Source organism: Rhipicephalus sanguineus, chromosome 1 (assembly GCF_013339695.2).
Source record: "Rhipicephalus sanguineus isolate Rsan-2018 chromosome 1, BIME_Rsan_1.4, whole genome shotgun sequence".
In the NCBI taxonomy this organism is placed as follows: domain Eukaryota; kingdom Metazoa; phylum Arthropoda; class Arachnida; order Ixodida; family Ixodidae; genus Rhipicephalus; species Rhipicephalus sanguineus.
Window position 1 is genome coordinate 282,150,783 of NC_051176.1, and position 14,843 is coordinate 282,165,625.

Below are 14,843 nucleotides of genomic sequence, written 5' to 3' on the forward strand. Positions count from 1 at the left end.
CAAGTACCTATGGCTGATGACGCTCGACCGAAGACCGCCTTTGTCACGCCCGACGGCTTGTACGAATTCAACGTCATGCCGTTTGGGCTGTGTAATGCGCCCGCTACCTTTGAGCGCATGATGGATACCGTTCTGCGCAACCTGAAATGGCACACATGCTTATGCTACCTCGACGACGTCGTTGTTTTCGCTCCGGACTTCCCCACACATCTTCAACGCCTGCGGCATGTTTTGACGCGTTTGAGCGAGGCCGGTCTACAATTGAATCTCAAGAAGTGCCGATTTGCAGCACGGCAGCTGACAATACTCGGTTACGTCGTGTCCAAGGACGGTATTCTCCCTGATCCCGCCAAGCTTCGGGCCGTGACCGAGTTCCCCAAACCTACGTCCGTCAAGGAACTGCGCAGTTTCGTAGGACTGTGTTCCTACTTTCAGCGCTTCATTCGAAACTTCGCGACTATCATATCGCCGCTGACGAAGCTCCTCGGAAGTACTGGACCGCTCAATTCGTGGTCGACAGAGTGTGACGAAGCTTTCGCGAAGCTCCGTCGTTTGTTGACGTCGCCTCCCATACTACGCCACTACGACCCTACGGCACCTACTGAGGTACACACAGACGCCAGCGGTGTTGGCCTTGGCGCTGTCCTTGCGCAACGCAAGCCAGGGTTCCCTGAATATGTCGTGGCATATGCAAGTCGTACGCTTACCAAAGCCGAGACCAATTACACCGTCACCGAAAAGGAATGCCTGGCGATCATCTGGGCCCTTACGAAGTTCCGACCTTATTTGTATGGTCGCCCATTTGATGTCATCACCGACCACCATGCACTATGCTGGTTGTCGTCATTGAAGGATCCATCAGGCCGCCTCGCCCGCTGGGCACTTCGCCTACAGGACTACGACATCCGCGTGCTGTACCGCAACGGACGCCGGCATGCTGACGCCGACGCACTCTCGCGCTCCCCCTTGCCTGACGACAATACCCACAGCTCAATGTCTCACAATGCCGTTTCTTCCATAGACATTCACACCATCGCTACCGAACAGCGCAAGGATCAGTGGATCGCTTCACTGATAGACTTGCCCACTGATCCATCGGCAACACCATCCACTCACGCGTTGCGTCGTCAAGCCCATCATTTCGCCATTTGCGACGACCTCCTTCACCGACGCAATTACAACGCCGACGGCCGCCAGTGGCTACTAGTAATACCCCGCAGTCTCCGTTCTGACATATGTGAATCGTTCCACGCTGATCCGCAGTGTGCGCACTCTGGGGTATCGAAAACATACCACCGCATTCGCCAACGGTACTTTTGGCGAGGGATGTACCGCTACGTGCAGAAGTTCATTCGCTCGTGCATCGATTGTCAGCGCCGTAAGACTTCAACGCATCAGTCACCAGCAGGTCTACAACCTTTACCTTGCCCTGACCGGCCGTTTGGGCGCGTTGGCATCGATTTGTATGGGCCACTTCCTCCGACGTCGGCAGGTAACCGCTGGGCCATCGTCGCTGTAGACCACCTTACGCGATACGCCGAAACTGCCGCCCTCCCAGCGGCTACAGCGCGCGATGTAGCCTCCTTCCTGCTCCACCGGTTCATGCTGCGCCACGGTCCACCCCAGGAGCTGCTCAGCGATCGAGGCCGTGTCTTCCTGTCGGAAGTCGTCGAAGCCATCCTCAAAGAGTGCAACGTTGTTCACCGCAAAACTACTGCCTACCACCCGCAGACGAATGGCCTCGCCGAACGCTTTAACCGCACGCTCGGCGACATGCTCTCGATGTACGTTGCCGCCGATCACACAAATTGGGATTCGATTCTGCCTTTCGTCACCTACGCCTACAATACCGCCCCTCAAAGCACCACTGGTTTCTCACCCTTTTTCTTATTGTACGGCAGGCACCCGTCGCACACAATCGACACAATCCTTCCATACAAGCCGGATCGATCTGAATGTGCACCTATTTCTGCCACAGCCAGACTTGCTGAGGAGTGTCGCGAGCTTGCCAGGACCTTTACTACGCAGGACCAAGAGCGTCAGAAGAGCATTCGCAGTGCCACCAACACTTCTGCACTCACGTTCCTCCCTGGAGCGCTCGTATGGCTCTCGGTTCCTACCACTGGAACTGGCCTCTCTTCCAAACTACTACCCAAATACGAAGGCCCCTACCGTGTCGTCGAACGCACATCCCCGGTCAACTACCTGATTGAACCCATTGAACCATCTTCGGACATGCACCGTCGAGGGCGAGACATTGTCAATGTGGAGCGCCTCAAGCCCTACCATGACCCGCTCATAGTGACCAGCTGTTAGGTCGCCAGGCAGCTCCCTTTTCGTACCCGGGGTAATTGTAGAGAAGCATTGGAACGCTCTAGTGGGTCGTCCTCTCGAGCGCCTCCTAGTGGGTCGCCCTCTTCGCCTCTTCTCGGAGAGCACGCCCCTCGTGCTCGTGCTCGTGAGAGTCTGCGAGTCTGCGCTCTGTCGTTGTGCATCGTCGCCGTCAATCCCGCCGTCAATAAACGCCTTAACAGCTTCAACAAGTTCGCTGAGGGTGTTATGAAGCCCCAGTGCCATCAATTTCTCAGTGGATGAACTCGTCAGCAGACGGAGAGCAGTCTTGAATGCCATTCTCAAGAGGGTGTCGGCCCGTCTGGTCTCAGACTGTGTGAGATTATAATAAAGTAGGCTATATGTTATTCGGCTTACCACCAGGCTTCGAACAAGTCGAAGGGTGTCTCCTTCCTTCATCCCTCTTCTTAGATGAGAAGTGGACACCCAGCTTGTGTAATTAATACGAATGTGGGGCACAATTAAGTTCTTGTTTAAAGCAAACCTGCTAACATTCACATTTATGAGAGCACATTGTGGTATCAACTGCGTAGCTGTTTTGACTTGTTACAACTAGGGGTGTGCGAATATTCGAAATTTCGAATATTTTTCGAATAGTGTTTGCTATTCGATTCGATTCGCACTGGAATTTTATTATTCGAACTATTCGAACTTCCCAAAAACAAATACAGTCAACGTCCGATTAAAAGTGACCCCTTCAAATTTTCAATATGCTTCACCTCATAACACCCCGGTATTGCGGCAAAGCTGCCTTTCAAGCTCCGTTACGGTCGAACTTTGCCGAGACACAACGTCCGATTAAAAGTGCTCCCTAGATTTTTCAATATGCTTCACCTCATCACACCCCGGTATTGCGGCAAAGCTGCCTTTCAAGCTCCGTTACGGTCGAACTTTGCCAAGAGACAACGTCCGATTGAAAGTGCTCCCTAGATTTTTCAATATGCTTCACCTCATCACACCCCGGTATTGCGGCAAAGCTGCCTTTCAAGCTCCGTTACGGTCGAACTTTGCCGAGGCACAGTCAACGTCCGATTGGACGTGGTCCCTAGATTTTCAATATGCTTCACCTCATCACACCACCGTATTGCGGCAAAGCTGCCTTTCAAGCTCCGCTACGGTCGCAAATGTATTAACTCAAGAAAACGCTGGTTCCAACATGGAGATGAAAGATGGGGCAGAGTTGGGGGCTCAATTAATGATGTTTTGGGCCTGAAATTTGGGCAGGAAGTCCGAAAAGTCGGACGCTGATGCTTTTTAGCATCCAAAATTTCAGATGTTCTTACATATCGATGTCGACGAGGCAGATTTGGAACTCCGGACTTGACGGGAGCACAACCTTGTCCGCACGTTGGGCTTCCACAGAAGTTGAAAGAGGAGGAGAGGCTGAGGAAATGGCATCTTTGCCTGTCACGTGTAAAGTGTTGTCGGCAACACCTTGGTTGCACCAAATCATGTACATACATAGAATTCGGCCTTTACATTGCCTCATTCTTGATAAGACAACTATGAAACATCACCCCGCCAGTGCTTCATCAACCTAGCGAAAAGAAACACTTTCATGTTGCTATCTCATAAGAATATGCTTAGGAATCCTCTCTAACTTTTTTTTTCAGCAATTTCGCTTCCAAGTATTCGAAAAATATTCTAGACATATTCGAGAAATATTTGAAAAATATTCGATTCGATTCGCACTCGCACTTCAATATTCGAATTCGCTTCGCACCCAAATTTTTGCTATTCGCACAGCTCTAGTTACAACACATTGGTGAACTTATGTGCAGAAAGTCACAAGGACAGAAGAGTGCTAACTTTCAATAAAAAGCATTACTCCTGGGATCTTTATAATAATTGTTGGGGTTTAACGTCCCAAAACCACAATATGATAATGAGGGGCGCCGTAGTGGAGGGCTCTGGAAATTTTGACCACCTGGGGTTCTTTAGCATGCACCTAAATCTAAGTACACAGGCCTCAAGCATTTTCACCTTTATCGAAAATGAGGCTGCCGCGGCTGGGATTAGATCCCGCAACCTTCGGGTCAGCTGTTGAGCATCATAACCACTAAACCACTGTGGCGGGCACTTCTGGGGATCTTAGTTCATACTGATACCTCACTGGTACAATGTGCCCAATCCACACCATAAGGAAGGTTAAGTCCTTTTCTGACAACTGCATTGACGGCATGTTGCACCACTTCTGCCATTGCCCAACAATGAATATGTGTGAAAAATAAAAGTATGAGAATAAAACAACTGACCTGCCGGACACATTGCACTGTTGTAAGCGGCTCAACAGTCATGGATAGGCGTAAGTAGCTCAGTAACTCTTCCACATGTCGATTTAAATCCTGGAGCTGGGCCACTTCTAGAATCTGGCCCATGGTGACCAGGACTGCCTTCAGCAGGCCCAAAAACTTCTCACTGCTACCAGCATCAAGAGACACCTGGGGACAAGAGTTGCAGCTCTTATCACAAATAGTATTCTCATTCCAGAAGGAAGGAGCTCAGTTGTTGCTTGACTTAACATGTTCATTCTCAAACACCAGTCACACGCAGTCAGTGTTACTATTCGACGAAAAGAAAACTGGCCTGTGTTTTATTTTCAACGTCATAGACAGTTGCCAGTAATGTAACCACGATCATACTGATACTCGTTATTATATGAGGCGTGCACGCGAGTGTAATTAAGGGACAAAATGTGTTGTGTCTTGTCACAGCTAGTAGCCCGTTCCCAACCTCAGTATGCTTTTCTGCATGACAACACTGTACCGCAGCAAAACAGACTTAGGAAGCATTCTGCATGCACTAGATCAAGGCCAGACCATCTAGTTTTTCTTTTTTTTTTCTTTATTTCTTTCTTGCTCGATCAATACGGGATTGTTAAAGCACATATTTTCCAGCATGGACAAACTGAAAGTATGAATTAACCGAATTAACGTGATGGAGCAATTTGAATGAAGTCCCTTTAAAATACATTGAAAACATACTGGGCCAACCAAAAATTTGAATTCTTTTTAATTAACTGAAAGTTTGAATTATCAGAGTTTGAATTTTCGTGAGTCTACTGTATGAAGACTATGAATTTGAAAGTCCAAGCTAATTATTTGCTTAGGTATTATTCGATTTGAATTTGAAACGCTACTATTCCCACACCCCTAAAACGATTCCTTCGGCAAAATTACTCTGCAAAAAAGGTCTCAATTCATTTTAACGAAGTTTTGATATAGCAAAGTAAATTGCCAATTTTATCGACTTTGTTTTATCCAGATTTGGTGCATATGTTTGAGGCAACATTTAGCAACAAATAATTTTGGTACGGTGTGATCGAATCACAGTACGTTTAAAAGGCAATTTATAAATATTTTCAGACTACTCAAGAAAAGACTTTAACAATGAGCTATAAATTATGAACTACAGCATAAATAATATAGTCATCTTACTTTGTAGTTCGAATGGGCTGACTTGAGGACTTCGTAGAGCTTCATGTACTGAGGCAGAGATGAAAAGTGACCCAGGCCCACTTGTGACTTGCTGGTCTTGTCCAGGTCTTTATGAAAAGAAAGAAAAGTAGAGGGTCAAGTACACATCAAATTCAGTTTATGAGCAAACAAAAATCCCCATTAACAGCAAACAAGAACTATGGCTCATAAAGCAAAACTATAACAAATGAACAAAAGATAAGGTGCAGTAACGAATGCAAAATAAGGAAATGTTTAACAAAAGCAATGAAAGTTTGCTAAACTATTATAATATTTGCTAAAAGCAAGCTCATATTTCAAGAGTCTAGCTGTGCACCTCTTAATATATGTACATGGTGTGCCACAATGCACAGTAAAAGTATTAATAAAGCAAGCGACATGAATATGCTGTGAGAAAATCCATACTACTTCCACTGAAAAAAAAAAAAGAAAAATAGAAAGGAAGGGCTGTACAGTGGAAAATGTAATCATTCTTTATAAATAAGCATGCTACAGTTAGACCTCAACAAAAAAACTTCAATATAATGAAATTCTTTACATAAAAAGTATTTAATATTTTGTAACTTCATGTTCACAGAACACCATGTAGTATTTTTGACCATAATAAAACAGCGAAGCTTGTTTATCCGCCATTTCGATATTACGATGTGTCACTGCTACTGCAAAGGAAATTCGAGGCAATAAATTTAACCTTTATGCTGGTGTCAGCGTAAAATAGTTGAGTTACATGTGGTTTCAGCTAATGCCTTTTTGAAATTGCACCTACAGCAACAGAGAAAGGCTGCTGAAGTGAAGCAGCGTTGTTTTTAGGCAGCAGTTTGGGGTTGAAGGGGCACCTTATTGCTCTACTCTTTACCTTTGGAGTGGAAGGAGAGCATGCATGCAAGAACCTTAGTGCATACAACCAGCACAGTTCTGTATTCCGAGCCGCCTGTGCCTTGTGTCAGCATCCGATTTGGTGTTTTCATTGCTGCCACGTGTCAAGTGACAGGCATGAGTAGACATAGAAGCAGTAGTACTAAACACAACAAGCTCTCACTTATATTGCAAGCAATACAGACAGTTCAGTAAAGGGATGTTGCCAACAGGGCTCGTGTCTTTCAAGTAGAGCTGTGCGAATAGCAAAATTTTGGGTGCGAAGCGAATTCGAATATTGAAGTGTGAGTGCGAATCGAATCGAATATTTTTCTAATGCTCTGAAGCGAAATTGCAAAAAAAAAAGTTAGAGAGGATTCCTAAGCATATTCTTATGAGATAGCAGCATAAAAGTGTTTCTTTTCGCTGGGTTGATGAAGCACTGGCGGGGTGGTGTTTCATAGTTGTCTTATCAAGAATGAGGCAATGTAGAGGCCGAATTCTGTTTATGTACATGATTTGGTGCAACCAAAGTGTTGCCAACAACGCTTTACACGTGATAGGCAAAGATGCCATTTCCTCAGCCTCTCCTCCTCTTTCAACTTATGTGGAAGCCCAACTGATGTGGTGGACAAGGGTGTGCTCCCTTCAGGGGAGATGCGGGTCGAAAAATCACAATTTTTTTCGAAAAAGTTGAAATTGTGTTTTGTTTTGTTTTGTATTCCCCCAAGCCTCCTCTTTCATGTATTAAAGAATCAAAGCTAAGAATCAACTGGAAGTTATAAAAAAATGCAATAAAAGCCCTCGTGGTGGCTCGTGAAAGCGCGAATTTACACCAATTTCATGCACTCGGCATTTCGCTATGCGGCGTTGCCGGCTCTTGAATTTTTGCGGGCATGTAGGCCTAACCCTCTTCTCCCAGAGCCCACTTCGAAAGCGCGCCTTTCTTGCTGAAAATACAGAAAAAAAAAATCATTTCCCCACCGTGGTCTAGCGTAGCATCCACCGTAGTCTAGCTTTCAAACATGTTTTTCTCAGTTCTTCGTTTTGCTACATTTTTAGAGTTTGTGCAATAAAATTTGTGCACTTTATGTAGTCAGATCATAATGAAATTTGGCATTCTTATAGTTGAACATGTCCTGAATTCAAAGAAACAACTTTCACAGTTTTCCACAAGCATATTCAGCAAGATGATTTCATAAGTTTCTTCCTTGAAAATGGTAAAACTGAAATTCAGCATTGGAAATTTTTTCTAGGCTAACACACATATGTTACCCTATGTTTTCCTGCTTTATTGAATTCCTCAATTCATTAGGAGCAATATCAGCTATTTTTTGGGTGTTTTTGGCGCTCACTATTGTTGCCTAAGCTTGCACAAAAATGCACTGTTTTCACAAATGCATGGTCTGCAAAAAACTAACTAAATGAGCTATCAAAAAAATAAAAGCATATTTGAAAAGAGGAGCTCAAAGTCTATACATGGTGAAAGTTTCATTGAGCTGTGACAAATACTTAAAGAAAAGATTTCCCGAGGAGCATCTCCCCTTCAAGTCTGGAGTTCCAAATCTGCCTCGTAGACGTCAATATATAAGAACATCTGAAATTTTGGATGCTAAAAAGCTTCGGCTTCCAATTTTTCGGACTTCCTGCCAAATTTCAGGTCCAAAACAGCATTAAATGAGCCCCCACCTCTGCCACATCTTTCATCTCCATGTTGGAACCAGCGCTTTCTTGAGTTAGTACATTTGCGACCGTAGCAGAACTTGAAAGGCAGCTTTGCCGCAATACCGGGGTGTGATGAGGTGAAGCATATTCAGTGATGCTACCGAGGAATTCTGATTTGGAGCAATTTTTGGAGTAGCAAAATTTCCGTTTTGGAGCACTTTGGAGCAGCAAAATTTTCATCTTGGAGCACTTTGGAGCAGATAATTTTGCATCTGGGAGCACTTTGGAGCAGCGAATTTTACATCCTGGAGTGCAATACAGAAGCATATTGCATTAACATTCAAGCACCTGAGTATTATTATGGGGCTCTTATGAAGGCTAGAAATATTTCGATTCATTGCAAATCTCATGGAAAAAATCATCTCAGGAGCATAGGCGTGCGCACAGGAGGGAGGGGGGGGGGGGGCAGGGGGGGCGGCCCCCCCCCCCTAATCACCTAAGAGGGGGGGGGGGCGCAAAATCTGCCCCGTACATTGACCCTTGCGATAGCAATTATATGGACACTCTCGGCGGATTTTTGCGGTCGCCGTTGCCGCAATTTTCCGTATAAAGTCCAAATTAATAACATCACCACGCGCATTCTAGCCGCGGGTAAAAAAAGCTCGCGAGCGCTGGCGACGAACGCGGCTGAAGCGGAGATTAACTAGCCGTCCGTCTGTCTCCGCCGCACGGACAGCGCATGAGATAACATCTTCCCGCGTGCGGGCCTGACGTCGATTGCTCATCAAACAGAGAGGAAACGCCCCGCCCGTCTTTCGTAAGGAGCATGAAGGGACGCCAGGGGAGCGGACGGGGGAGGGGTGAGGAACCGCATCGTTCGAAGGGCGCAGTCGCTGGCGCGCGCGTGCTATCTCGAGGCATCAGGAGACGGCTCATAAACTTGCTGTGCTCTCAACGCTTACTTCGCGTTTAGAGAACTCAGAGCAAGAGAACGCTTCGGTTCCTGGAGGGGCCATATTCCCTTAAACCAGCGTTTTGTTGAGTTACGCGAGATCGGATCCAAAAGAGTTAGCTGCTAGTCTTACTTCGTTTCACAATACAATTTTTTGGTATCGCATTCATTGCTTCGCTCTTAAGCGAAACTGAGTTTTTTTAACCGTTAGCTATTGACCCCCGAAAGCGAGGGGCGGACGTGTAACATGGTGTAGCCGCTTCACTGTGGGCCGTCAGCGACGGGCCCGCTACTGACAGCTGCGCATCTGCGGCTGCTCCGACCAGGAGATATGATTTTACTATCGAGATGACATTTTTAAAAAAGCAAGCAAAAATTCGAATTGGAACCTAGCACGTGAACTCGAAAGGGCAGGGCCTTTTAGGGGGTATTTACCGCAGAGTGATTACAAACTCGGACGTGCTGGCGGAAGGAATTACGAAAAAGCTGTTCTGGATGAAGATCCATGGATAAAGTATATCCGAGGAAAAGTGTCAACGCGTTTCCACCGTTCGCGTGCTCTTCCATAAACGCGAAGCGATTTCATTCCGCGATGTCCGGAAACAGAAGTGACAGACATTTTAGCGGCACTCATGTAGTTATTACTGAACATTGCTTTCCTTACGTGCCGTGCGACGCTTGAAACGAGCTATCAGCAGCGTTTCTGGAACAGACGACGTCCGCCGATGAATCACCATCGCACTTTCTCGCTACCGATAGGCCTAGACGTCACGAGCCTCTGCGGAGAGCGCGTTTTGCTGTCGAGCCGACTTGCAGAACAGAAGCTGCGTCGGCACCCTGCATGGCATCGTGGCTTACTCGGAACGCACGCGCGAGCGCTATATATTGGCAGCCCCAAAATCGAGCTGCACATGTTCTGACGCGCCGGCGGTGCGATTGCCGGTGATAGACGCCCCCAAACCCGAGACTTTGGCGCAGTTTGGCGCAAATTTCGTCGATATTATCAGGATGGCGCAGTAAATACAATTTGGCGCACTTTGGCGCAGTTGGCGCAGGAGTGGAATCACTGCATATTGAAAATCTAGAGACTACTTCTAATCGGATGTTGACTGTGTCTTGGTAAAGTTCGACCGTAACGGAGCTTGAAAGGCAGCTTTGCCGCAATACCGAGGTGTGATAAGGTGAAGCATACTGAAAATCTAGAGACCACTTCCAATCGGACGTTGACTGTCTTACAAAGTTCGACCGTAATGGAGCTTGAAAGGCAGCTTTGCCGCAACACCGGGTTGTGATGAGGTGAAGCATATTGAAAATCTAGGGACCACTTCCAATTGGACGTTGACTGTGTATTGGCAAAGTTCGACCGTAACGAAGCTTGAAAGGCAGCTTTGCCGCAATACGAGAGTGTAATGAGGTGAAGCATATTAAAAATCTGAAGGGGTCACTTTCAATCAGACGTTGACTGTATTTGTTTTTGGGAAGTTCGAATAGTTCGAATAGTAAAATTCCAGTGCGAATCGAATCGAATAGCAAACACTATTCGAAAAATATTCGAAATTTCGAATATTCGCACACCCCTACTTTCAAGCTCGCTCTCCATGATCCCAAAGTCGAGAGAAGTTATTCTGGACTCTCCGAAGAATAGGGTACACTCCCAGTGAAAGAAACTGTAACAGGCGCTTTTACCACAAGTAAGTTTTTTTGGTCAGTGCACAGCTGCAACAGGTATGCAACCGATTGCTGCTCACAGTTGCCCACCACACGGCTACAACTTTATAAAATTATGTGGATGTTCTGTGATAGCCCAGACTTGCAAGACTTCTGTTAAACCAATGCATAGTGGCAACAGAAATTCACGATGCCGTACCAGTTCGTGCTCAATTCTTCAGACATAATGGACGAATGGTGTCACAGAACAGAAAATGTGGCAATCATGATTCACAAAGGTGCCATAATTCAGGTTGTTACCTTGCTTTCATGAGTTTTACACAAAAGCTCTTTCATTTTTGTGGTACGTGACACGGTTTTCAATGTTGTGTGGCTCATTGGACTGAATGAAGATGAAGTGGTTTGATCCGCTGAACATATATAGCATCAGCGTTGTACAACTCTAGGCAGCACCCAAGGTTTTATTGGCGAGCCATGGCAGCTGAATGGGCGCAATAGCTTTGCTTGCACTGGACAGCACACTGGACCTACGTTTCGTTCAGCTTTATGCATGATATACAGCTGCATGATATACAGCCACCAGTGTGGCATCAAATCATGGTTGCCAGATCTCAGGTTCGACAGAACAGTTTTTTTTCTTACGTTATTGAAATTAGTTTTTTTCTTGTACTGCCCTATTATCCGAACATTTTTGTGGCATCTTCTGTGTAAAAAAGCACCTGTTGTCAACTACTGTATTTACTAATATAAAGGCTGTCCTCGCATGTAACCCCCCCCCCCCTCACTTTGGGATGCGAAAGTTTGAAGAAAAATATTTATTAAGGCGCTGGGAACCAATGTTTTGCTCGTAACTGAAAACCTAGTTCTGCAAAGAGCTACAATATAGCAAACCCACCGGTGATCATCATACCTGCAATACACAATACTTCTGCACCTTTTGTCTGTCATTTTCCCTGTCTCAGTATCAACATGTACACTGCTTGTGGAGTCTGTCGTGTTAAGTGCATCTCGTTACACTAACATCGAGGCTGCATACTGTCAAATGCAAACAAGCAGAAGCAATGGGCAGGCACATTGTGGGCTTCAAACTTCAGTTGTAAAGCTGTAAAATATGCTGAAGAACATGTTAAATAGGTTATTGGGTGCAATTCTGACAATAAAAAAGTGTGTGTGGTGCTGGTGCTTGCAAATGCAAGACCTCAACGAGGCCACCTAAACCTAAAAGCCTTTCCATGGGAAGAAGTTGAAACTTGAAGGGGACTTTTGTTGCCCATGTTCGCACCAGCAGGAGCAATGGCTATGTTGTGTTGATCGTAATGATCCATGTAAAACCAATCACTATCACTCGGCTCATGGGCATTCCACCTGTGGACTTTAAAGCAAGTCAAGGATGCCTTCAGACTTTAACGAATCAACACCAGCTCGCTATTTGCCTTTGAATGACATTTTGCCAGAAGCTGCCTGCCAAATAAAAAGACCAAATAGTAAAGCTCCAACGCTTTGTCAATGCAAGTGGGAGGAAGCATGAGTACAATCTTATCACAGACTGGCAATGCTAACTAGATCCCGGTATGAGTTGATGCCTCAGAAAAAGGTGAAAAAAGTGTCTTTGTGTGCAAGACAGGTGAGTAATGGTAATGGCTAGAGCTGTGCGAATAGCAGAATTTTGGGTGCGAAGCGAATTCAAATAATAAAGATTGAGTGCGAATCGAATCGAATAATTTCGAATAATCTTCGAATATTTCTCAAACATTTTTCGAATAATTCGAAGTGAAATTACAGAAAAAGTTGCAGAGAATCCCTGAGTATGTTCTTGTGAGATTGCAACATGAAAGTGTTTCTTTTCGCTAGGTTGATGAAGCGCTGGTGGGGTAATATTTCATAGTTGTCTTTCTTATCAAGAGTGAGGCAATGTAGAGGCCAAATTGTATTTATGTACATGATTTGGTGCAACCAAAGTGTTGCCGACAACACTTTACACGTGATAGGCAGAGATGCCATTTCCTCAGCCTCTCCTCCTCTTTCAACTAAAGTGGAAGGCCAACTGATGTGGCGGACAAGGGTGTGCTCCCTTCAAGTCCGGAGTTCCAAATCTGCCTCGTAGACGTCGATATATAAGAATATCTGAAATTTTGGATGCTAAAAAGCTTCGGCGTCTGATTTTTCGGACTTCCTGCCCAAATTTCAGGTCCAAAACAGCATTAATTGAGCCCCCAACTCTGCCGCATCTTTCATCTCCATATTGGAACCAGCGTTTTCTTGAGTTAATACATTTGCAACCGTAGCGGAGCTTGAAAGGCAGCTTTGCCGCAATACGGTGGTGTGATGAGGTGAAGCATATTGAAAATCTAGGGACTACTTTCAAACGGACGTTGTCTCTTGGCTAAGTTTGACCGTAACGGACCTTGAAAGGCAGCTTTGCCGCAATACGGGGGTGTGAGGAGGTGAAGCATATTGAAAATCTAGGGACCACTTTCAATCAGACGACTGTCTCTTGCCTAAGTTCGACCGTGACGGAGCTTGAAAGGCAGCTTTGCCGCAATACGAGAGTGTAATGAGGTGAAGCATATTGAAAATCTGAAGGGATGACTTTCAACCGGGCGTTGACTGCATTTGTCTTTGGGAAGTTCGAATAGTTCGAATAGTAAAATTTCAGTGCGAATTGAATCGAATAGCAAACACTATTCGAAAAATATTCGAAATTTCGAATATTCGCACACCCCTAGTAATGGCCCATGGTGTTGTTTTGTATCACCATCAACGGAAGCAAGCTTCCACTCTGCGTTGTATTTAAAAAAAGAAAACCTTTACCAAATGAGTAGTTCCCCCACGGTACCGCAGCCTGGGTTCAAAAAAGGGATGGATGTCCAACGAGTCCGTTGTAGCATGGGTGAAAACAGTGAGGCAGAACTGACCAGGAGGCCTATTATGCTGCAAAGCCCTCCTCGTTCTCAACAGCTTTAGAGGGCATTACAAAGACCAAGTAAAGACCTGATGGATGACTCTCGAACGGACTTGGATGCAATCACAGATAGCTTGACAAGTGTCCTTCAGCAGGTTGACTTTTGTAAACTGTCCATTCAGGACCGAATTCTGGTAGTGGTACTGCAAGTGGATGGCTGTGGGCTGCCATAAAAAAAAAACACACTAACGAGGTGAGTGAAGAGAGCATCTCCTCAAAAAGTGTAAGTCTGGATCCTGAATGTGTGACGTTCATTGTCGGCGGACACCATCACTGGCAGCTTTTTAGTCACGAGAACATTAAACGCCATGGATGGCACAAAGGATGATCAACTTTAGGAACATGGCGACGAAGTGAGCTCGTCCAACAATAGTGAGCACGCTGATGAGCTGAATTCATCTAATGCCGAATGAGCGTGAAAGCGGCGAGAAATAGTTAAATAAAATGTTCGTAATCTGTCACCAGTTACATTATTCTACACAGTAGTCGCAGTGGTACTACTGTGTGTTGTTGCATAGCTATAGGCCTGACTTGTGTTTAATCCACACCTGAGCAACATTTAAAACAAAAGTATGTCATATACACAAGTATACATTGTATACTGCCTTGCATAAAATGTTGAAATTGAATACAACAAAGTTAACTAACTGCCAATCTTACCAACTTGTATTAAAATTTAACTGCATTTAGATAAACACCTTAGAGCTCAATATGATACGTCACTTTCGCACTTCTATGGGGGCAAAATGCAAAAATTCCTGTGTACAGTAGAACCCCGCTGATACGTTTTTGAAGGGACCGTAGGAAATAAACGTAAGAGACGGGAAACGCAAGAGCCGAAAAACAGGAAAAACGACAAAATATTTAGTGGTACAGAATTTTATTTCAATGCTTACGAGCAGCACGAAAATTG

General features: G+C 45.3%; 1 protein-coding gene across 1 annotated transcript in view; it reads right to left on the reverse strand.

Annotated features, from left to right (window-relative positions):
- LOC119379130 (huntingtin) overlaps window positions 1-14,843 on the reverse strand; it is a 196,346-nt gene that overhangs the window by 114,759 nt on the left and 66,744 nt on the right. Inside the window, exons 22-23 of the mRNA XM_037648317.2 lie at window positions 5,790-5,896; window positions 4,608-4,793 (exon numbers count right to left, since the gene is read on the reverse strand). Of these exons, the coding sequence (XP_037504245.1) occupies window positions 4,608-4,793; window positions 5,790-5,896 (293 nt within the window). The remainder of the gene's footprint in view (window positions 1-4,607; window positions 4,794-5,789; window positions 5,897-14,843) is intronic.